Below are 21,010 nucleotides of genomic sequence, written 5' to 3' on the forward strand. Positions count from 1 at the left end.
CTACGAGTGCCCAGCGAGGGCGCTCCTGAGCCTCCCCCAGGCCCAGAATGTCCGCGTCTGGTCGGGAGGGGGCCCCAGGGCAGGCGCCCTCCTCCGCCCCGGTTGCCCCGGGAGAGGAACCTCCGCGCCAACTGAGGCCGGCTCAGGAAGCCCTGCGGCAGGTGGTTTACGGGAATCGGTGCCCCAACGCCCAGGGGAGGGATCCCCCCGCCCACCCTGACTCGCGAGCGTCTCGGAGATTCGAGATTCGGAACAGTCACTTTATTCAGCGAAGCGCGGTTCGGGGTGCGGGGGGGGAGGGGAGGGGAGGGTGGGGGCGGGGCAGCCGCTGGGATCCTGCTCCGCTGGGGGCGCTAGATGTAGGTGGAGTCGTCGATGGACTGGAAGGGGGACGGGTCCGGGACCGAGGCTCCGTCACCTTCGTCGCCACTACCCTGGCTGCCCGAGTCGCTGGCACGGTCCGCGTCCGAGGTGGGCGCGTTCAGCACCACCACGTCGGCTTCCGCCCCGATGTTCTCGCCGAACCATACGGCCTTGTAGCCTCCCTCCGGCCGCCGCTCCTTGGTCAGGATGGACCGCACGCCCGCGGGTCCGCCCTCGTCCCGGGCCACCGCGGGGGACTCGGGGATGGGGCTGGAGGGCGCAGGGGCGGGCAACATGGACAACATCGGCTCCAGCTTCGGAGGCTCGGGCGAGACCTCGGGCGAGACCTCGGACGAGACCTCGGCCGGGACCTCGGCCGGGACCTTGGCCAGGGTGCTGGGGGCGGGCGCCCAGCTAGCCTCACTGTGGTCCTCGAGGAAGGCCTTGTTGTCAAAGCCCTGGGGCTCCTGGGGAGGAGCAGGGGGTCAGGGCGTCCACAGGGACCTCCGAGCTTGGACAGAGATGGCCCCCAGCCCTCTGCTGCTCTCTGCCCCCACCCCCCCCAGGCCCTCCCCACCCTCCTCACCCCTGCCCTCCAGCCCCGCTGGCTCCGGGCCTCCCACCTGCAGCCTCCGCCCCACCACCTTGCCACCACTCTGTCCTCGCCCTTACATCCCACCTCTGCGCCTTCACTTCCGTCCCTGCCCCACCCCGTCCCCACGGCCAAGGCCTCACCGGCGCTTTGCTGGAGCAGCACTGCAGTCGGGGCCCGTAGTGCTTGCGGATCAGGACCGCCAGCGCAATGATGGCCAGCAGCAGCAGCGCGCCCAGCACCCCGCCCAGGGCCGCCATCTCCCTCACGGAGAAGCGCCGGTCCGTGGGGCTGCCACCTGGAGGGACCCCGCCAAAGCTTCCACCAGTCCCAGCGCTTCTGTGCTCCCCAGGACATTGCAGGGAGGGAGGGGAATGAACGGGCTGGGGCAGGTGTCTGACACCACAGGATGGGAGGTGAGGGCAGGGCCAGGGCTAGTGGCATGGGTGGTCTGGGAACTGTGGGCTTCATTGCACCCCAAATCTGGCCTCTGGCCCACTCTCCATGCACTCCCAATATACCTTATTGGGCCCCCCAGGACCTGTCTCCCCCAGACCAGGGCACGCCACCCCCCGGACTTCATAGTCAGCAGGGACCCTGCTCTGCCATGACTTCAAGGCCACCCAGTGTCACATGTCAAAGAGCAGGCGGGTGGCTTCAGGCCAGGGGGGCGCTGCCCCCGGGGGGGGGAGCATCCTCTGGGCCCACGGGGTGCCATCTGAGAGGTACCTGGGTTTGACATCTGTGTTGAGCTCCCACTGGGCGAGGGGGAGGTGCTCGTTCTCTCAGTGGAGGGTCCCCCAGGTGTGGACAAGGTGGGTGGCCTCAGGGTTGTGCCTGTGGGAGGGCGTGGGCCAGCGGACCCCCCAGGGATGGTCGTGGGGGTTCCCTGGGAAGGCCCGGGGGGCCTGGGGGCTTCCGAAGTGGAGCTGCTCATGGGCCGGGTTGTTCTTCCAGCATCTGTAGGTGTTGGGGAGCCAGGAGGGCCTGGGGACCAGGGACACAGAGGGGTTTGCCTCTGTCCCTGGCATGCCGAGACAAAAGGCCCTCCCTGAGGCTTGCCCAGGCCCAGGAGGCCCACCTGTCGTGGTGGGCTGCAGCTCAATGACTTCGACCTCCAGGACTGTAGCCTCTGTGCCCGATGTCACTGTGTTGGTGGCCTCCACCTGGGGCAGGATGGGGCTTGTCCCTCTTAGGTCCCTCTTTAAGCCCCGTCCCTGGGAGATGCTGCCTGTCCCCACCTCTGCATAGAAGATCCCAGCCTGCACCAGCTGGGTGGCCGTCAGCACCTCCTCTCCATTCATTCGGAAGTTGGAGTTGTTGGTGACTCGGTACGTGATGGCCGAGTTGAGGTCCTACACAGAGACAGCCCCAGTGGGCCCCGGGCCCAGGCTGCCCCTGTGACCCCCAACCTATTCCACACGGGGGGGCCAGGCGGTGCCTACTGGGAACTCCGGGTCCTGGGCCCAGATCCGCAGAGGCTGGGAGGGGGCAGCTGCATCCTTGACCACCACGCCCACACCAGAGCCCAGAGACACGGTGCCACGGTACAGGTTCTGAGGGAAGTGAGGCGGGCTCCCCGAGGCGTCACGGGCCTCCACGGTGACCTGGGTCATCGAGTAGCGGGCGTGGTCCTCCTGCTCGCCCTGGTGGGAGGGAGGCAGCCGTGACCAGTGGATCCTTCAAGGGAGAACCCTGCAGCCTGAGGCTTGGGAAGGGTTCTTAGAGATCTGGCCAGGGGACACACCTTGACCAGCAAAATGAAGGTCTGGGGACTGGAGATGCTCTTGGTCATGGTGAGGTTGCCCGAATCAGCACTGATGACAAAAGTGCCGTCTTCGTTCCCCTGTCCTGGGAGGGTGGCAGGAGGGTTTGGCCCAGGGTCCCAGCTGGCTCTGCCCGAGTGGCCGGTACCCTGGGGTCTCCTTGCCCACAGTGGGGGTGGCCTGGGGCCTGAGGGTCATGCAGGAGGGGCTGGGCTGGCCCCCCACTCACTTCTCACGAGGCTGTAGATGATTCGCTGGTTGATGCCCCAGTCCCCATCCACGGCATAGATGGGCCCAGGCCGCAGGATGAGGGGGGATGGCTGTGGGGACCCAGAGAAAAGGGGGTCCGCAGGCTGGCGTGAGGCCCCTCTTGGGTGGCCTGAGCGTCCGGCAGGCCTGCTGTCCAGCCAGGATTCCCTCACGCTCCTTTGGACTCATTGGGATGAGTTGCTTTGTCCAAGGACATTGGACGGTTCTGAACACTGAATGTCTCAGAAGGCGGCACCACGGGGGATGGGGCAGCTCACGGGTGAAGGTCTGGACCCCTGCTCTCTGGCGCGGGTGTTGGGAGAAGGGACAGGCAGCCCCCGGAGCCCCGCCCATTCCCCAGTGTCTTAGCCCCCTGCAGCCCCCCCGCCCGCCTCACGGGAATCCGGGGGGTCTGCTCCCCACTCAGGAGCACGGGGCTGGTGAGATCGGTCTGCAAAGCAGCACTCACGTTCCTTTAAAAACCCCAGCCACACACGGCCCCACGGCACCCAGGCCCCACCCTCAGTGCCCACCATGAGCCTCCCCCAGCTCTGGACGTGGCACTGCCCAGAAAAGGCCCCAGTACCAGTCTGTGGCCTGTGGGCACGGCCCCCCGGTACTGGGCTGAGAGGCAGAAGTGAGAGTCTTCGTAGACGCAAGGCAGGAACCAGGGTGGCCGCAGGTCGGCGGGCTGCACCTCCAGGACCAGGGTGGCCGTGGCCGTGTGGCTAGGCACTGCGTCCTCCTCCTGAGTGTCCTGCAACCCCAGGGCCCTGACTATTAGCCTGGGGGGCTGGGGCAACTCCGGCAGGGACTCCAGGGGCCGGACTCGGCTCGAGGGCTGCGGCTTGCTCACCCGCACCAGCAGCTGCAAGGTCATGTTCTGATGCCTGTCGAAGTCCAGTGGCTGGTCCAGCCGCACAGCAGGGAGGTTCACACCCACCAAGGAGAATAAGTCACCGGCACCCTGGAGAGATGGGGCTGAGCTGAGACCTAGGAGGGTGCAGAGATGATGGGGCGCCCCGAGTTGGGGTGGGGGTGGGGCAGGGGATGGCGTTGCTGACCGGGGTCACTTCCTGGAGGGTGTAGAACAAGATGTCATCTTTGTCCAGGTCCGTGGCCTGCAGCTTCGTCTCAGGGATGACAGTGGTGTTCACTTTAGTGTCCTGGGGGATGGAGGGGGGTTGGTCTGGCCACACCCCTGACCCCATGGACCCGTCCCTGGGGCTAGGCCCCCCGGCCCACTGCACCGCGAACGAACACTCACCTCCGACACCAGCTCGACCAAGACCTCGAAGGGGAACCTGGGCGGGTTGTCATTGACATCCAGCACAAGGACAAGCACCTTCTGCTGGGCCACCTGGGGGGACGGGGGTGGTCAGCCTCCTCCCCACGGCCCCCCCGCGCCGCTCTGGTGGCCCTGCTCAGTTGCAGGACCAAGCTGTCTGCTCCGGCAGGGTCACGGGGGCAGAGCGGCCTGCAGGACATTGGAGAGGAACAGCGCCTGCTGAGGGCCCACCCGTGAACTGCAGGTGAGGGCGGTGCCGGACAAGCCCCCATCTTGCCACGTGAACCTCAGGAAAAGAGGAGGGAAAGGGGGCCCTGGGTGGAGAGACTCGGGGAGACACCAGCCCAGAGGCCCCCCTCCCCGCCCTGGTGGGCGGCTGTGACCAAGTCTGTGACTCTGGGGCAGTGGGCACCGCCCAGGGTGCTGGGGCACCAAGAGCCCACTTTCGTCAGGTGAGACCACAGGGACCTCCCTTGCGCCAGAAGTGAACTCATCTTTGGAGACGCCCTGGGACTTGTGGGAGGGGCAAGGTGCTGTCTGCTGGGGTGCTGAGGGCTCAGGAACCAAAGGGGCGTGGCTCACGGCTGGGCCAAGGCACAGTGAGGGGGGCGGCCACACTTCTGTGCCTCTGCTGTTCCCCCCCCCCCCCCGTTGAAGACACCTCGGGACTCGAGGTGTGTGGGTGAGGGCTGGCTCTGCACCAGGGAATTGGACGTGAGGGGTCCGAGTGCTCCCCCCAGTAACACACTTGGCTTTGACTCTGAGTGAGAAAGCAGCCGGGAGTTCTGGGCAGACCCTCAGTGAGGGCGAGACCGAGGGCGAAGTTAGTGGAGCCGTTGGAAGGTTCCAGAAAGGAGATGCTGGTGGCCAAGACGCGCGTGGGGGTGGACATCGGGGCTCTAGCTTCGGGCAGAGCCAGCGGCTTTGCTTACAGAAGGAGATGGGGAAGGGGAACGGGGACAGTGGGGCCTCCTCTCAGGGCAGTCTAGCTGGAGGGTGTGTGGGTGTTGCCAGCTCAGGGCGACACTTGACACTTGAGAAGTGTGTTCGGTGAAGTCACTGGGGAGGGACTCTGACAGCACAGGGTGAGGGATCCCCCAGGGCGCACAGGGTCGGGCTCACCAGAATGTTCCCTCTTCTGCACTCGAGGTGTGCCTCCAGCACTGTGTTCTCCTGTGGGGGGGACAAGTGTCAGGGGTCCCCTGCCCAGCTGGCTGCAGCACTGGCCAGGCTCACGGGTGAGGGAGACAGAGGCTGAGGGAGGGACAGGTGCCCACCCAGGGCCCGGCGTCCATGTCGAGTCCAGAGGGCGTCGGGGTCCCAGGCAGCTTTGTCCTCCAAGGGCCCCAGTCCCCTCCGGCCTGCCCTGGACCCGGCCTTGGGGCCCGAGAAGGGCTGCTGCCTGGGGCACAGGGCCCTTCTGCACACGGGTCCCACGGAGGGTCAGCCCCCTCTAGCCCCCAGGCGCCGCCCCAGGCCTGCCATCCGCACCTCATAGTCAGGAGTCACATTGAGAAACAGCTGGGTCCCCTGGATCCGGAACGCGAAGGGGGTGGACGAGGATCCGAGGGTCACCTGCTGGCCCTCGGGGACGGAGATGTTCGCCAGGGGACCGGTGAGCTTTGTGTTCTCCTCGATTTCGAAGACATTCGGGCTCACAGAGCAGGCTGGAGAGTGTCGGGGGAAGGGAGCGGTCAGTGCCTCCCTACCTCCTCCGACTGCCCGACCCACCCACCCCAGCCACACACCCTGCGCCTGCGCCTGGGCAGCGTCTGGGAGCAGCGGCAGCAGCAGGGCCCAAGCCCCCAGCAGCAGGGCCCAAGCCCCCATCTCGGGGCGTCCGGGAGGGTCGCAGCCCGCCTGGTGTCTGACCGTCTTCCGGGCCTCCCGGCAGCAGGCCTTTGCTGCCTCTGCCTGCCGACCTTCGCCCCTGCCGGCACCGCCTTACTTTATGACCGTTTACGTCGGACTGGCCTCCAGCAAGGGGGCTCCCGCAGGCCGCGGGCCAAGCACCCGGCCTGTGGTTACGGGACGGGAGCCGGATCAAGTGCAAGGGCCCACTGGGCTCAGCCCTCAGGTGCCAAGACCTGAGGCAGAAAGGGGCTCAGAAAACGCTCGGCGCACCCTGAGCCCGGGGGTGGGTGGTGCCGCCGGTCTCGGGGGCCCTTCAGGGCCAGAAAGAGAGGGCTGGGGGGGGCCGGCTCTGGCTCCGGTGTGTCCTGCTGCCCCCACACCAGCCCCCCTCTGCTCCTGGCAGAGTCATCTCAGGGTAACTCGGAAGGCAGCGCCTGGGGCTTGGACCCTGGGTTCCCCTCCGGCAGCCTGCTCTCCCCACACCCCCATCCCTGTCTAGAAGAACTGGCTGCTTGTGTCCTGGGGACTCGCCCACCAGCGCCAGAAGCAAGCCAGCTCCCTCCAGGTGGAGGTGGCACATTCACGACAATGATGGGGCTTCGGGGGACCCTGGGCTCCTGGGCTCCCAAGGGCTCTGGTGCAGGAGTGAGGTGATGCTGGCCCCCAACTGCCCTAGCCTGGCCCAAGCCCAGCACCCAAGGAGAGGCTGCCCGGTGGGTCGGGTGGGGGTGCTGAGCACCGTCCCCAAGCTGCTGCCATCCCTGTGCTGTGACCCCTGCAGCCCCCGGCACCCCCTGCGGCGTCCTCGGTGGCCGGGCCTCAGCTGGTCACCCTGCTGTCCAAGACCATGCGGCCTAGACGGGGAGCCAGGGCTCCTGGATGTCCCCTCCCCAGCTTCCGCCCATCCTGGGCCTCCTCACCTCCTCAGGCTCACCCCCCCTCAGAGCCCCGGAGTGGGTGATGGGGGTGCGGGCGGGGCCCTGGGGAGGTGGCCCTGATGCCAGAGATAAGGGACTGGGAAGGGGAGGCTCCCGCTGGCTTCCCAGTTTAAAGGGCAGCTGGGCGTGCCCGTGGGTGAACGCCGTGGACGGCCCCTCTCCCTCCGACTGTCCGGCTGCCTCAGTGGTACCAGGGCGACGCATGCAGGGAGCTCATCAGGCCTGGGTCTGAATTCTTCCTTTATTGGTGCCAAGGGCAACCCCACCTGCCTCCCACCCAGGCTCCCCTGGTCCATGGAGGGGGGCTGCTGCGTCCTCAGGGACTCCTGGGGGGCTCAGCAGACACAGCCAGGTCTGGAACCATGACCTTGGCTCCCAGTCCTTGAGGCAGCCAGGGAGACCAGGCCTGGTCTAGGGGGACCCCCGGAGGCACCCTGTGGAGAGAGCCAGGTCAGGGGCTGGGGCCGGAAGACGGAGGCCCACCCACCTCCCCAACCGGCCCAGTTTCACTCTCCAGGCCCCTGGGCCACGGCTGTCCAGTTCCTGGCCCTGGCCAGGGTGCCTCCCTCTGACCCCAGGGGACTCGGGGAAGGGTCTGGGGAAGGAGCTCTGAGGGGCACCCCAGGGGGCTGCTCACCAGGCCGTCAGGGCCGGCGTGTTGGACCACAGCAGGCAGACGGGGCCCCCAGAGGACTCGGACCAGGACGTGCGGTTCTCTGTGTCCTGCTCACTGCCCCCCACCCCAAATTAGAATGAGTCCTGGAGTTGGGGGTGGATACTGCTGAGGCGAGGGGCACCCGCATGCCAGACTGTCCCCTCCGTGCGCCCCCGCCGCAGGCACAGCCGCGCTCACCTGCGCTTCCCCACCAGGCCCTGGAGCAGCCGCTGCAGCCCTGCGCTCTCCCGCAGGCGACTGAGCTCGCTGGTGAACGTCCCGTCTGAGTGTCGCGGGGCCCTACGGAGGGGGCGGCGGGGCGGCGGGCGCGTGAGGGCCAGGCGGGGACTGCGGCGGACGCGGGGCCGCGAGGGTGGGCGGGAGCGGTGCAGCTCACCTGCGGGGCGCGGGGCGCGCGGCGCAGCCCCGGAGCAGCGGCGTCAGCAGCAGCAGCAGCAGCAGCAGGGCCCGGGGGGCCATGGTGGGCGCGCCAGGGGTGCTGAGCGCTGCTGCCGCGGCTTCAGCCCCGCGCGGCCCTTATAGCGGCGCCCGGGTGCGGGGCGGGCCGGGGGCGTCAGCAGCGCCTCCGCCCCGCGCAGCCCAGGCCGCGCGCCATCGATCCGCGGGAAGGTCGGGGCCGCCCCCCCATCTGTCGTCCCGCCGAGTTGGCGCCCCAAGGCGGGCTGGGGCGGGCGGGGGAGGCGCGCGGGAACCGCCTGTGCAAGGCCTCAGAGCCTCCGAGGTGGGCTCGGGGCGGGGGTCCCGGCTGGACGCCAGGTGCGGCGACCCCAGGTCAGCGGGTCGTGCGCGGGGCGATCTGCGGTGGAGACGCCGGAAGACTGGGAGGAAGCGGGGGCAGCTGGGTCCCTGGGGCTTAACCGGTGGGGGACTGAGCTGGTAAATGAAGCCGTGAACTAGTAGTGGTCGCGTTAAACTCCACAGACGTTTTAATACAATCAGCGGACTTCTGTAAGAGCCGCTTTAGGCGGACATCTGACTCGAAGGACGGAGCCCCGCCCGCGGCCTCCCCTGGGCCCTGCACTTCGGGCCGGCGCCGCAGCGCGCGGCGGATGGACCCCAATCGGCACACGACTAAGCCCGTGGCTGGCACGAGGGTCCCTCTGGCTTTGGGCACATGTGACTCCACCCGTGTCCACGATACCGCCTCACTCGGAGTGGTCCCAGGCCCCGGAACCCTCTGGGCTCCACCTGCTCCCCCCTGCCCTCCCCCAGGTCAGCAACCACAGAGCTTTTTACTTTTCCATAGTTTTGCCTTTTCCAGAGCATCGTGGAGGTGGCATCGGACCCTCTGCAGCCTTTTCAGGGTGGCTCCTCTCACTCAGGAATATGCGTTTACGTTTCCTCCACGCTGTTCATGACCCCGTAGCTCGTTTCTTTTCCGCCCTGAGTTCATAGTCCGCCGTCTGGGTGGACCACAGCTTGGCCACCCATCACCTCCCGAAGGGCGTCTGGTCCCTTCCCAGTTTTGCGGTTAGGAAGCTGCTGCCGTAAACACCGTGTGCAGGTTTTTGTGCGGGCATGGGCGTCGGCGTTCAGCCCCTCTGGGTCAGTGCCAAGGGGCACGGTGGCTGGGTGCCAGAGTGAGTTGGGTTCCGTCTCCCTCAGGGGCTGCCGGTCTGCATTCCCGGCCGCAGTGGGTGAGCTTCCTGCCGCTCCGGGTCCCCTAGCGCCTGCCGGTGTCCAGGCTCCGGACTCGAGTCATTCCACGGGGTGTGACGTGGGGCCTCCCTGCTGCTTTCTTACGTGCATTTGTAAACAGCTGCTGGGACTTGGTCTTGCACAAACTTGGCAGATTAAATTCTAAATTTTTACACCATTGACTAATTCCACACATTCATGGAAACGTTCCTGGTACCAACTTAACTGGTTGACCTTCTTAGCTCAAGTAAACAGACAAATCTTTTAACTATTTTGTTGACTTATTTTCAGAGAGAGGGGGAGGGAGGGAGAGAAACATCAGTGTGTGGTTGCCTCTCCTGGGCCCCCTACTGAGGACCTGGCCCGAAACCCAGGCCTGTGCCCTGACTGGGAATCGAAGCAGCGACCCTTGGTTCGCAGGTCATCACTCAATCCACTGAGCCTCACCAGCCAAGCAACATCTTCCTATTTTTAAAGCGATTCACCTATGGCAAGACTGGCTTTAAAAGTCAGTTTACAGGGAAGTCCATATACAGTAAAAACTGAATTTTGGCAGATGGATAGATGCATGTAGGCACTACAGTTGTCAAGGAACAGGACGCTCTGTCTCCCTGAGAGAACTGCCTCCAGGTGCCCCTCTGCGGTCACACCCAAAGCCAAGGCAACCTGGGCCACACCTGCATGAGGTCGCAGGCAGTCACTACCAAGAGACACAGGTGGAGGGCTGAGGCCAGGGAGAGGCTGTGTCCTGTGCGTACCGGTCACTTGGATTCTGTGACTGCCTTCATCTCACCAGGAAGGGCTGTCACCCACGGTCCCTGCTGCTGAGGTTTTCCTGTGTCCTCACCAACACGCGGCCGTGCAGAAGCGTGGGCAGTACAATGGTGCGTCCAGGCTTTTCCATGCCCCACTGGGCAACTGGGACCCAGAAAGAGATGGCCTGCGGAGTTCCGTGCAGCCCTCCCCTCCCCTCCCCTCCCAGGGGGACAGTACTTGGAACCAGTAGACAGACTACAAGGACACCCTGCCGTGTAGCCCACAGGCGATGGCGAGCCAGCCCCGGTCCCAGGGCTGCCCAGGATGGCCGCCGCCGGGTCCACCTCTGTCAACAGTTCTTGAGACCAGACCGCTCCGTCCAGGGTCCTAGTGATGCCAGTTCAGCGTCCCGGGTTCTACGCACAAGACACTTCATTTCTCCAGCGTAGAATGTGGGAAGGAAACCTCCACACAGCCGAGGATTTAGTTCACTGCTTCCCTCTCTGAGTGAGCAAAGCTCAGCAGATACGCTCCACGCCTTCTCCGCTCTAGCCAAGATTTAAGCGTGGGTTCAAGTTAGTCTTATCTACCCTTCGTTCCAGACCAGGCTGTGGCAGGTGGACACGGGAGAGAAGGCTTTTTCCGCTCCCGGTGACCGCTGCGCCCTTCCTGCCTCCTGGCAGCCACGGTCCTGGGGACCGCCAGGGACGCTTTCGGGGCATGAGCCTGGCCACACGGTAGCCTGCTGACCTTGTTGTGACCTTAGCGGCACCCCGCTTAGGACTAGAGAGAGAAAACCCACTTGCGTAGTGTGACGGAGAATTTCCAACCTACAGGAGTAGAAGAAACCGCATCACGAACTCAGCTTCAGCAGTTTATGACCAGGCGTATCGACCCCATCTACTTCCTCTCTGTTTTTTTCAAAATTGATTTTGGAGCAGATGGCGGAAATTGTATGATTTCGTCTGTAAGGACACACTGTACATCTTGAAGAGATAAGGACTGTCCGCCGAAGGCCCCCGGCCGCTGACGAGACCCCCCCAAGGGCCCCTGTTGATCAGGAAAGCTGAGTTGTTGAATCCCAGCAGGCAAGAGCCCAGCTTGGGGGGGTGCAGGGTTGGGGCACAGGCCTCTGTGGGGCTTGGGGCTGAGGCCCCACCCCTCCGCTTTGGAGAGGCCTTCCCGAGTGGGGGCCTGGTGGGCACGGCTGTGGGCTCAGGGAGACAAGTCTGAACATTAACAAGGCTACACATCCGTGTATCTGAGGGTTTTGCCTCCTGCTTAAGAGGCCCGTGGAGGAACCGCCAGCGCCCTGCCTCCCAGCCGCAGTCTCGTGGGTCCCGGACACAGACCTGGGGCTCGAGGTGCTCCTGGCGTGGGAGGGGCTCCGGCTCGTCTTTCCCCAGATTCATTGGTTATGTGAGTTCCTCACCATTTGCTACGGACTGTGGGACCAGCTGTTCCATTAAAAAAACAAGTTGTTAGGGGTTTGACAGTGAGCGTTCAACTTCCGAGCCCACGGGGCAAGGAAACGTCTGGCCAGTGGGCCCGTGAACACTGAGCCCCTTGGCCAGGTCTTCTTTACGCTCTCCCAGCAGCGCTGTGTGGCCTTCAGGCCCCGGGTCTTTCACCTCCTTGGTTAAACGCATCCCTGTTATTTTGTTCTTTTCGATGCAATGAATGATTTTTTTCCAAAAAAAAATCTTTTGAAGATTTGATTTATTTATTTTTAAAGAGAGGAGAAGGGAAGTAGAAAGAGAGGAAGAGAAACATCAACGTGTGGTTGCCTCCTGAGCGCCCCCTACTGGGGACCTGGCCTGCAAACCCAGGCCTGTGCCCTGACTGGGAATCGAACCAACAACCCCTTGGTTCGAAGGCCAGTATTCAATCCACTGAGCCACGCCAGTCAGGGCTGAATAATTTTCTTAACTTGATTTTTTGATTATTCATTTCTAATGCACAGTAATGTAACTAACTTTTACATGTTCACTGATATTCTGCAACTTTGCTGAACTTGGTTATTAGTTCTGACAGGGTTCGTGGCTTTTCCGATCGTCTACACACGGGAACACCTGCAAGCAGAAACTGCTTTGCTTTCTCCTTGCCAACTGTGGACGCCTTTCCTTGCTTTCCTGCCTCCCGCTGGGACTAGAACGCTCAGGGCCAGGCCAACTAAAGTGCCGAGAAGGGGCTGCCCTGTCTGCCCCTGACCTTGGAGGGAAGCCCCCCGTCTCATCCCTGTGTGACGTCGGCCACGTGTTACACGTGTTCTCCACACGTGACCTTTATTACATTGAGGGAGTCGCTTTCTAGTCTTCGCTTATCGAGCTTATTTTTACATGGAAGTGTTGGATTTTGTCAAACGCGTGTTCTGCTCCCACGGAGACAGTGTAATGGGCTTCCCCTCTGCTCTGTTCAGGCGCCACACACCCCTGACCGGGTTTGTTGGTGGGGTCGGCCCCTGCCCGTCTCCCCGGGGCGCGGCGCCCGCCCTTTAACAAAGGCTGCTGGGTACGGCTGGCTCAGGCTTGTTGAGGGGTTCTGTGTCTGGATCCCTAAGGAATTTTGATCTGGAGTTCTCTCTCGTGATGTCATTACTGTTGAGTTTGTTGGTTTTTTAATCCTCAACCAAGGACATGTTTATTGATTCTATTTTATTTTTAAGATATTTTTATTGATTATACTATTACAGTTGTCCCATTTCCCCCCTTCACTCCCCTTCACTCCCCTCCGCCCTGCACACCTCCTCCCACCCACATTCCTCCCCCCCTTAGTTCATGTCCATGGGTCCTACATACAAGTTCTTTGGCTTCTCCATTTCCTGTACTATTCTTAGCCTCCCCCTGTCTGTTTTCTACCCACCGTCTATGCTACTTATTCTCCGTACCTTCTCCCCCCTCTGTCCCCCTCCCACTCCCCTGCTGGTAACCCTCCATGTGCTCTCCATTTCTGTGGCTCTGTTCCTGTTCTACTTGTTTGCTTATTTGTTTTTTTGTTTTTGTTTTAGGTTCAGTTGTTAATAACTGTGAGTTTGTTGTCATTTTACTGTTCATATTTTTATCTTCTTTTTCTTAGAAGGGCTTATAACATTTCATATAATAAGGGCTTGGTGATGATGAACTCCTCGAACTTGACCTTATCTGGGAAGCACTCTATCTGCCCTTCCATTCTAAATGAAAGCTTTGCTGGATAGAGTCATCTTGGATGGAGGTCCTTGTCTTTCATGACTTGGAATACTTCTTTCTAGCCCCTTCTTGCCTGTAAGGTTTCTTTTGAGAAATCAGCTGAGAGAAACTCCTTTGTAGGTAACCATCTCCTTTTCTCTTGCTGTTTTTAAGATTCTCTGCTTATCTTTAATCTTGGCTAATGTAATTATGATGGGCCTTGGTGTGTTCCTCCTTGGGTCCACCTCCTTTGGGACTCTCTGAGCTTCCTGGACTTCCTGGAAGTCTATTTCCTTTGCCAGGCTGGGGAAGTTCTCCTTCATTATTTTTTTCAAATAAGTTTCCAATTTCTTGCTCTTCTTCTAGCACACTTGTGATTCGGATGTTGGAACGTTTAAAGTTGTCCCATAGGTGCCTAAGCCTCTCCTCATTTTCTTGAATTCTTGTTTCTTCATTCTTTTCTGGCTGGATGTTTCCATCTTCCTTCTGGTCCACACTGTTGATTTGAGTCCCAGTTTCCTTCCTGTCACTGTTGGTTCCCTGTACATTTTCCTTTATTTCACTTAGCGTAGCCTTCATTTTTTCATGTAGTTTGTGACCATCCTCAACCAATTCTGCAAGCATCCTGATCACTAATGTTTTAAACTGTGCTTCTGATAGGATGGCTGTCTCTACATTGCTTAGTTCTGTTTTTGCTGGAGCTTTGATCTGTTCTTTCATTTGGGCCATTTTCTTTTTTCTTTCTTTCTTTTTTTTGTCTGCGCATGTAGTAAGGGGCGGAGCCTTAGGTGTTCACCAGGGCAGGCCAACCCACGTGGCTGCGTCGTCACGCTGTACTGGGGAGGGTCCGAGAGGGAACAATGGCACTTGCTCCACTCTCTGCCGGATTTCAGTCACTTCCCCCGCTTTCCCCAAGCAAACTGGGCCCTTCTGGTGCTGATTCCCGGGTGGGTGGGCTTGTGTACATTCTAGGACCCTGTGGGTCTCTCCAGTGAAATCTGCTGTGAGCCTGGGAGTTCCTCCCGCTGCCGCCTCCACCCCCACGGGTGTTTTCAGTCAGAGGTTTGAGGCTTTATTTCCCTGTGCTGGGATCCTGGGTTGTGGGTCTGTCTCGCTCCCCAGGTGTCCCTCCCCATTTATCTAAATGTGGGACCACCTGGTCTGCAACCCGCTGCCTCCCTGACCACAAGCCCTCTCCGCCCGGCTGCCCGGCTGGGTAAGTGTTTCTTTTTTAACTCCTTGGTTGACAGTTCGATTTTCTGTCAGTTCTGGTTGGTTTTGGTTTTTAAATTTGTTGTTGTCCTTCTTTTGGTTGTGCGAGGAGGCACCGTGTGTCCACCTACACCTCCATCTTGGCCACAAGTCAAAAGAATCTCTGTTTATTGATTTTGGAGAGAGGAGAGGGGGAGGGGAGAGAGAGAGAGAAAGTTGCCTTGCATCTGTGCCCCGACTGGGCACTGCACCCAAAACCTAGGTATGTGCCCTGACCAGGGATTGAACTTGTAACCTTTCTGGCTCACTGAACGACACTCCGACCAACAAAGCCATTGGGCCAGGGCTCACTCCTCTTGAATTTTGAAAGTCCTTTATGTATTTTGTATACAGCTAATTTGCTAGGATTTTTTGTTCTCTTCTGTGGCTGGAAGTTTTTAATTTTAAGGAAGTCCCATTTATCTGTTTTTTTAAAAAAATTGTAAACCATGCTTTAAAAAAAAAATTTGTAGAGAGAGGGGAAGGAAAGGAGAAAGAGAGGGAGAGAAACATCCATGTGTGGTTGCCTCTTGAGTGCCCCCTACTGGGGACCTGGCTCGAAACCCAGGCATGTGTCCTGACTGGGAATTGAACCGGTGACCCTGTGGTTCGCTAGCCTGCCCGCTGAGCCACACCAGCCAGGGCCGTAAATCAGGTTTTTTGGTACCACATCTAAAAATCTCTTTGCTTAAGTCCTGGTCACAAAGGTTTTCTTCCAAAAGTTTTATAGTTTTAGGTTCGTATTCAAATCTGTGATTCATCTTGAGTTAGTTTTCAAAGAGGCATGAGGTTTAGATCAAGGGTTCTGGGATAGGCGGGGCTGCATTTGGAAATTAAACAGCATCGTTCTAAGTAACCCATGTTACTCAGGGTAAGTGGGGGGTGTTTCCACCTGAACATACTTGAAAACACCGAGACCTGTGGGATGTGTCCGAGGGGGATTCCAAGGGGGATCTGTAGCCTGAAAGCTTGTGTTGGAAGAGGGGTGCCTGAAGTAAGTGGCCCTAAGAAACTAGGGAAGGGCCCTGAGCAGTGCGGCTCAGTGGGTTGGAGTGCCGTCCCCCGGACCAAAATGGCGCGGGCTTGGCTCTCACCTGGGGCACAGGCCTGGGTTGCAGGTTCCGCCCCTGGTCAGGGCCAGTATGGCAAGCAGTCCATCACTTCCCTTCCTCTCTCTCTTAAAGCAAACAAAGGAGACTAGGGAAAGGGCACATTGAGCACAAAGGAAGCAGAAGAAGGGAAGCCATCCACAGCAGAGACCGAGGAAACTGAACACAAACCCACACAACTAATGGAAAAACCCGTAAAACCACAAGCTGTTTCTTTGAAAAGACCCACAAAGTTGATGAGCATCTAGCAAGACTGACGGAGAGTTGAAGACACAACGTACAAACACCGTGATGAAAGGGCCGCCGGGGCGTCGTCACCAGAGACCTTGCGGCTGTGAAGATGGCGGGGNTTAAAGCAAACAAAGGAGACTAGGGAAAGGGCACATTGAGCACAAAGGAAGCAGAAGAAGGGAAGCCATCCACAGCAGAGACCGAGGAAACTGAACACAAACCCACACAACTAATGGAAAAACCCGTAAAACCACAAGCTGTTTCTTTGAAAAGACCCACAAAGTTGATGAGCATCTAGCAAGACTGACCGAGAGTTGAAGACACAACGTACAAACACCGTGATGAAAGGGCTGCCGGGGCGTCGTCACCAGAGAACTTGCGGCTGTGAAGATGGCGGGGGACGCTATGCACGGTGCCAGGCCCGACTGCGGAAACCCACGTGACACGGACCGGTCCCTCGGGAGACAGCTGACTTCATGGTTAAAGTCTGCCCAGCAAAGGAGAGCCCGGGCCCTGGCCTCGCTCCGGGAGCTCACTCCAGCACTTCAGGGAAAGTGCATCCCCTGCCACGAAACGCACCCCAGACAGTGGGGGGAAGGGAGGGGTCCCTGTCTTGTGCGGTGGAGCCAGCGTGCCTGTGGTGCCCAAACCCCGGGGCCCGCAGAGCCCTGGCAGCTGCACGGGGCGGCCTCACCTGCATGCATGAGGGACCCAGGCTCAGGGAGGTTCTCCCTAGGGCTTTGCTTTTCTCTGCGACCAGCCCACTGAGCCCCGACTCAGGTCACCTCGAGGGAGGCGGTGGGAAGCTGAGGGGTTGGCACCATTTCCAGGGTCCCTATCCCAGCCTGGGGGGGCGGGGCGGGGCACATGCTTGCTCAGGGTCACAGCCTCCAGGGTGATGGAGTGGACAGGGGTGTTGAACCATTCAGCGGTCCCCCTGGAGGATGGAGGGTTGGGCAGCGGCTCAGGGTGGTCCCAGGCACCAGGCAGAGGCTGCTTCCTGGAGTGGGACGCAGTCTGCAGTGGTTGTGGGGGACACACCAGGGCGTGCAGGGGTGGGCTCCTAGGGGTCTATGAGGAAGGGGTAGGGTGGTCCTTGTGCCTCAGGCACCAGGGGTCCTCCGGGGCCCACAGGGGTGGTGTCTGAGAACTGAGGGCCTGCAGGGAGCCAGGGCTCCTGGCGACAACTCTGGAGGGCCGGCCGAGAAGTAAGTCTTCCCACACCACATGAACAGGGTGGAGTGAGAACCGGCCCAGTCAACGCCTTGAGGTGCCTCCAGGAGTGTCCCTGGAAGGAGAAGACCCACCTGGGCGCATGTGGGAACCCGGGGATCTCCGCGCTGGCGTGGGTGCTCGGGCGCCTTGGGGCGTGGTCCGGCCCACCTTCCATCTCTGACTTTCTCTGGGCGCAGACGCAGGACACCCCCACCAACCGGGAGCCAGGCCGCCCCTGCCAACCGCCCCGCTCACCTCGCATCTCCCTTGGCTGTTTCATTGTTCTGCCGGGCGGTCCCCTCCGCGCCAAAGTCCAAGATGGGCAAATACAGGGTGCGCCCCGGAGCGCCCCGGGGCCCGTCCAGCTGGGGCGGATCGAGCGGGACCAAGGCCCGACTGGGGCGTGCCCGAGGGGCGGGGTTCCTGAGGTTGCGACCTGGGCGCTGTCCGCGGTGCTGAGCGCCCGCCGGGGCGCACAGGGCCGGGGCGCCATGGGGAATCGCAGCGCCGCGGATGCTGGGGAGCTGATGGCGGGGCGCGGGCCTGTCGTGGACAGAGGTGCAGGGTCACCGGCGGGGCTGGCGGGGCCGGGGGCTGCGGCGGCACTGGTGGGGGGCGTGCTGCTCATCGGCTCGGTGCTCGCGGGGAACTCGCTAGTGTGCGTGAGCGTGGCGGCCGAGCGCGCCCTGCGGACTCCCACCAACTACTTCGTGGCGAGCCTGGCGGCCGCGGACCTGCTCCTCGCTCTGCTCGTGCTGCCGTTCTTCGTGTACTCCGAGGTGGGCGCCCCCCCCCCCCCCGTGGCCGCNAATCGCAGCGCCGCGGATGCTGGGGAGCTGATGGCGGGGCGCGGGCCTGTCGTGGACAGAGGTGCAGGGTCACCGGCGGGGCTGGCGGGGCCGGGGGCTGCGGCGGCACTGGTGGGGGGCGTGCTGCTCATCGGCTCGGTGCTCGCGGGGAACTCGCTGGTGTGCGTGAGCGTGGCGGCCGAGCGCGCCCTGCGGACTCCCACCAACTACTTCGTGGTGAGCCTGGCGGCCGCGGACCTGCTCCTCGCTCTGCTCGTGCTGCCGTTCTTCGTGTACTCCGAGGTGGGCGCCCCCCCCCCCCCCGCCGTGGCCGCAGGGACACAGCCGACCCAGCCCCAGCAGGCTGGGCGCTGCTCCTGTGGCCCCTCGGAGCCCACCCCACTCCCATCTCCGATCCATCTGCCCGCCCTGCTGTCTGTCTGCTCATCTTCTTCGGCCCCTCCCTTCTGCCCCTTCCTGTTACCTGAGATGCCTCTGTCCCTCAAGCCAGGGGCCCCACAAAGAGGCGACTTGGGCAGTCCACCTACCCACCCCCCTGAGCTGGGTCCGCTCCCCAGGGCAGCCAGCTGGACACGCAGGCGGATTCAGGCTCACCCCCACTGGCTCCCCGGGACACAGGGACGCACACACGGCTGCCCAGGCCCCAGCCACGTGTGACCAGGAACACGCACCTGCACTTGCACAGAGGCAGCCAACAGTCGGGGGTGGGGGCGGCAGTGAAGGGCAGAGGGAGGGAAGGGAGGTGGGGGAGACAGCAAAGCTCAGGGGAGGGGCAGCTGTGGGGTCCAGAGCCCCTGAGGAGAACAGGGGCCAGGAGCCTCCTCTCCAGATCAAGTCTGGTGCTCAGGTGGGTCCTGCCAGGCCTGTCTTCGCAGAGGTCGGGGCAGAGAAAAGCTGCTTAGCGCTGGGCTGGGGACACCGTGCCCTGAACTGTGGGGGAGGGGAGGCTTGGTTTTTCCAAAGTGGTCACAGTGGTTGAGTCAGGTGGGGCTGGGGCAGAGGCTGGCGGGACAAGGACACCCATGACCTTCTGTGCCCTGCCCCGGAGCAGCAGACGGACGTCACAGTGACAGTCGTAAGCTCCTAATCGTCCCAAATCAGCCGGAGGGGATTTATAAGGGGGGCAGCTGTCTGCTCCGGGCGTGGGTCACGGGGCCGAGGCCTGTGTACTCATCTCATTTCCCCTCTGGGTGACTATGAACGGATGAACCATTGTCCCCCTCGCAGCCACCTGTCCAAAGTCCCTGGGCAGGGATGGAGTTTGAGCAGAAGGGCTGGCTCTCAGCTGTGCTCTGGGGAGGAGAGGGTGTAGCAGGGACTCTTGGCACCCTGCACCCCACATCACCAGAGATCAGGGTCCTCAGGCCATCACGCCCCCACTGCCCCCAGGCCATCCCAGCTCTGACAGGAGGAGGCCTGGGAGTGGGGCGGTGGGCTGCTGGCCTGAGCCCAGCTGGGGCAGCCAGGTCTCAGGGCTTGAGTCTCAAGTCTTCTGTTGCTGTCCTGCACGGCCCCTGCGGCCCAGGTCCAGGGTGGCGTGTGGCGGCTGAGCCCCGGCCTCTGCGATGCGCTCATGGCCATGGACGTCATGCTGTGTACGGCCTCCATCTTCAACCTGTGCGCCATCAGCGTGGACAGGTGGGCCACCCTCCTTGGACGCAACCCCCACAACCCCGCCCCGCCCCCGGCCCCGCCCATTGCGCCTCGGGTGCCACCGCCCTCACTGCGCCGCTCCCTGCAGGTTCGTGGCCGTGGCCGTGCCCCTGACCTACAACCGCCAGGGCCGGGGCGGGCGTCAGCTCCTGCTCATCGGCGCCACGTGGCTGCTGTCGGCTGCGGTGGCTGCACCCGTGCTGTTTGGACTCAACGACGCGCACGGCCGCGACCCCACCGTGTGCCGCCTGGAGGACCGGGACTACGTGGTCTACTCGTCCGTGTGCTCCTTCTTCGTGCCCTGCCCGCTCATGCTGCTGCTCTACGGGGCCACATTCCGGGGCCTGCGGCGCTGGCAGGCTGAGCGCCGCACTAAACTGCACTGCCGTGCGCCCCGCCGGCCCAGCGGCCCTGGCCCGCCGACCCCCGCCGCAGGACCCCCCGCCGCAGGACCCCCCGCCGCTGCAACGGCCCAGCCCCTGCCACTGGCCCTGAGGAGGCGCGCCGAGATCCCTGGCCGGGAGCGCAAGGCCATGAGGGTCCTGCCTGTGGTGGTCGGTAGGTACCTGCCCGCCTGCGGAGAGGAGGGTGGCGGCGCCCGGCCGGGGTGCGCTGGGCCCTGGCTCACTCCTCCCTCTCCGCCACCATAGGGGTGTTCCTGGTCTGCTGGACACCCTTCTTCGTTGTGCACATCACGCGGGCGCTGTGTCCCACCTGCACGGTGCCCCCACGGCTGGTCAGCGCCGTCACCTGGCTGGGCTACCTCAACAGTGCTCTGAACCCGGTGATCTACACCGCCTTCAATGCGGAGTTCCGCGGAGTCTTCCGCAAGGCCCTGTGCCGCTGCCGCTGCTGAGTCAATGCCCCTACCCCGCCTCCCTCAGGGGGCGACGGCCACCCCCAGGGGGAGGAGCGGTTCTGTGCAAACTACCAAACGGATTCCGCCCTAAATACCCATGCAGAAGGTTCCGTCTGAGTGGGTGCGGGTGGGTGGGGAGGGAGCCAAGGTGGGGGTGACTCTGCCCAAGTGGAGCCCAGGCCCCTAGAGACCCCCCATGAGGCCAGTTAACCCCTTCCTTCCAAGGAAGCCCAGAGGCTGGGCCCCCAAAACTGGCTCCTGGCTCAGGGTGAGGCAGGAAGGCCACCTCGGCTCTGGGGCTCCCCACAGTGGCTCCCACCCTTCTCCACAGCCCCCTTCCACTCCTGGGCACCAGCTGCAAGGCCCCCAGCCCCCTCCCAGCCCCTGGGCCCTCGGCTGCTGTCTCCTTTCTTGGCGGGAGACAGTGGACAAGTCACCCTGCAGGCACTGGGGCTGGGATCAGTGGTCGGCCAGGCCCCTCCCAGACCAAGGACCAGCGGAGGTGGCCCCCACCAGTCTCTGGAACACACGGCGGAGCTGACCCCACGGAGGCAGACACCCCTCCCCCCAGGGCATGCAGCCATCCTCAGTGGGAGCCG

At 62.4% G+C, this 21,010-nt stretch overlaps 3 protein-coding genes across 4 annotated transcripts; 1 reads left to right on the forward strand and 2 right to left on the reverse strand.

Moving 5' to 3' along the window:
• Window positions 1–314: 314 nt before the first annotated feature.
• CDHR5 (cadherin related family member 5) lies at window positions 315–17,788 on the reverse strand. Of its 2 annotated transcripts, none has more exons than XM_037039223.1 (16): window positions 17,346–17,788; window positions 5,750–5,925; window positions 5,381–5,431; window positions 4,238–4,330; window positions 4,035–4,136; window positions 3,827–3,937; window positions 3,557–3,727; window positions 2,951–3,041; window positions 2,703–2,806; window positions 2,401–2,601; window positions 2,197–2,310; window positions 2,037–2,121; window positions 1,685–1,942; window positions 1,099–1,253; window positions 735–830; window positions 315–698 (listed from the first exon to the last, which is right to left on the reverse strand). In XM_037039223.1, exons 1-16 carry the CDS (start codon window positions 17,716–17,718, stop codon window positions 354–356), a joined length of 2,526 nt encoding a protein of 841 aa, XP_036895118.1. In that variant the 5' UTR covers window positions 17,719–17,788; the 3' UTR covers window positions 315–353. The 2 variants fall into 2 exon arrangements, with proteins under 2 accessions (XP_036895118.1, XP_036895119.1); XM_037039224.1 differs by lacking the exon at window positions 17,346–17,788 and adding an exon at window positions 6,007–6,343.
• SCT (secretin) lies at window positions 7,274–8,661 on the reverse strand. Its single transcript, XM_037039244.1, has 4 exons — window positions 8,103–8,661; window positions 7,904–8,005; window positions 7,688–7,780; window positions 7,274–7,484 (listed from the first exon to the last, which is right to left on the reverse strand). Exons 1-4 carry the CDS (start codon window positions 8,183–8,185, stop codon window positions 7,367–7,369), a joined length of 396 nt encoding a protein of 131 aa, XP_036895139.1. The 5' UTR covers window positions 8,186–8,661; the 3' UTR covers window positions 7,274–7,366.
• Window positions 17,789–17,887: 99 nt separating the features above from the next.
• On the forward strand, window positions 17,888–20,419 carry DRD4 (dopamine receptor D4; the record flags this gene model as incomplete). The annotated part of the gene is made up of 4 exons (XM_037039250.1): window positions 17,888–18,181; window positions 19,425–19,537; window positions 19,641–20,110; window positions 20,203–20,419. Coding segments are annotated over 4 exons (1,083 nt in total), but the record flags the coding sequence as incomplete, so codon positions are not given.
• Between the last annotated feature and the right edge of the window lie 591 nt (window positions 20,420–21,010).

The sequence above is a fragment of the Sturnira hondurensis genome, unplaced genomic scaffold (genome assembly GCF_014824575.4).
Source record: "Sturnira hondurensis isolate 20B ecotype Veracruz unplaced genomic scaffold, ASM1482457v3 Scaffold0025325, whole genome shotgun sequence".
NCBI classification, from domain to species: domain Eukaryota; kingdom Metazoa; phylum Chordata; class Mammalia; order Chiroptera; family Phyllostomidae; genus Sturnira; species Sturnira hondurensis.

Coding starts and splice junctions, on each gene's coding strand:
- CDHR5 (XM_037039223.1), bottom strand. CDS start 17,718: ATGAGCAGCACGCCCCCCACCAGTGCCGCCGCAGCCCCCGGCCCCGCC. Junction 2,807..2,950: donor CATCTACAGCCTCGTGAGAA/GTGAGTGGGGGG, acceptor CCACCCTCCCAG/GACAGGGGAACGAAGACGGC. Junction 2,311..2,400: donor CCCAGGACCCGGAGTTCCCA/GTAGGCACCGCC, acceptor GTCTCTGTGTAG/GACCTCAACTCGGCCATCAC.
- SCT (XM_037039244.1), bottom strand. CDS start 8,185: ATGGCCCCCCGGGCCCTGCTGCTGCTGCTGCTGCTGCTGACGCCGCTG. Junction 8,006..8,102: donor GCGCGCCCCGCGCCCCGCAG/GTGAGCTGCACC, acceptor CCCCCTCCGTAG/GGCCCCGCGACACTCAGACG. Junction 7,485..7,687: donor ACGCCGGCCCTGACGGCCTG/GTGAGCAGCCCC, acceptor CTCTCTCCACAG/GGTGCCTCCGGGGGTCCCCC.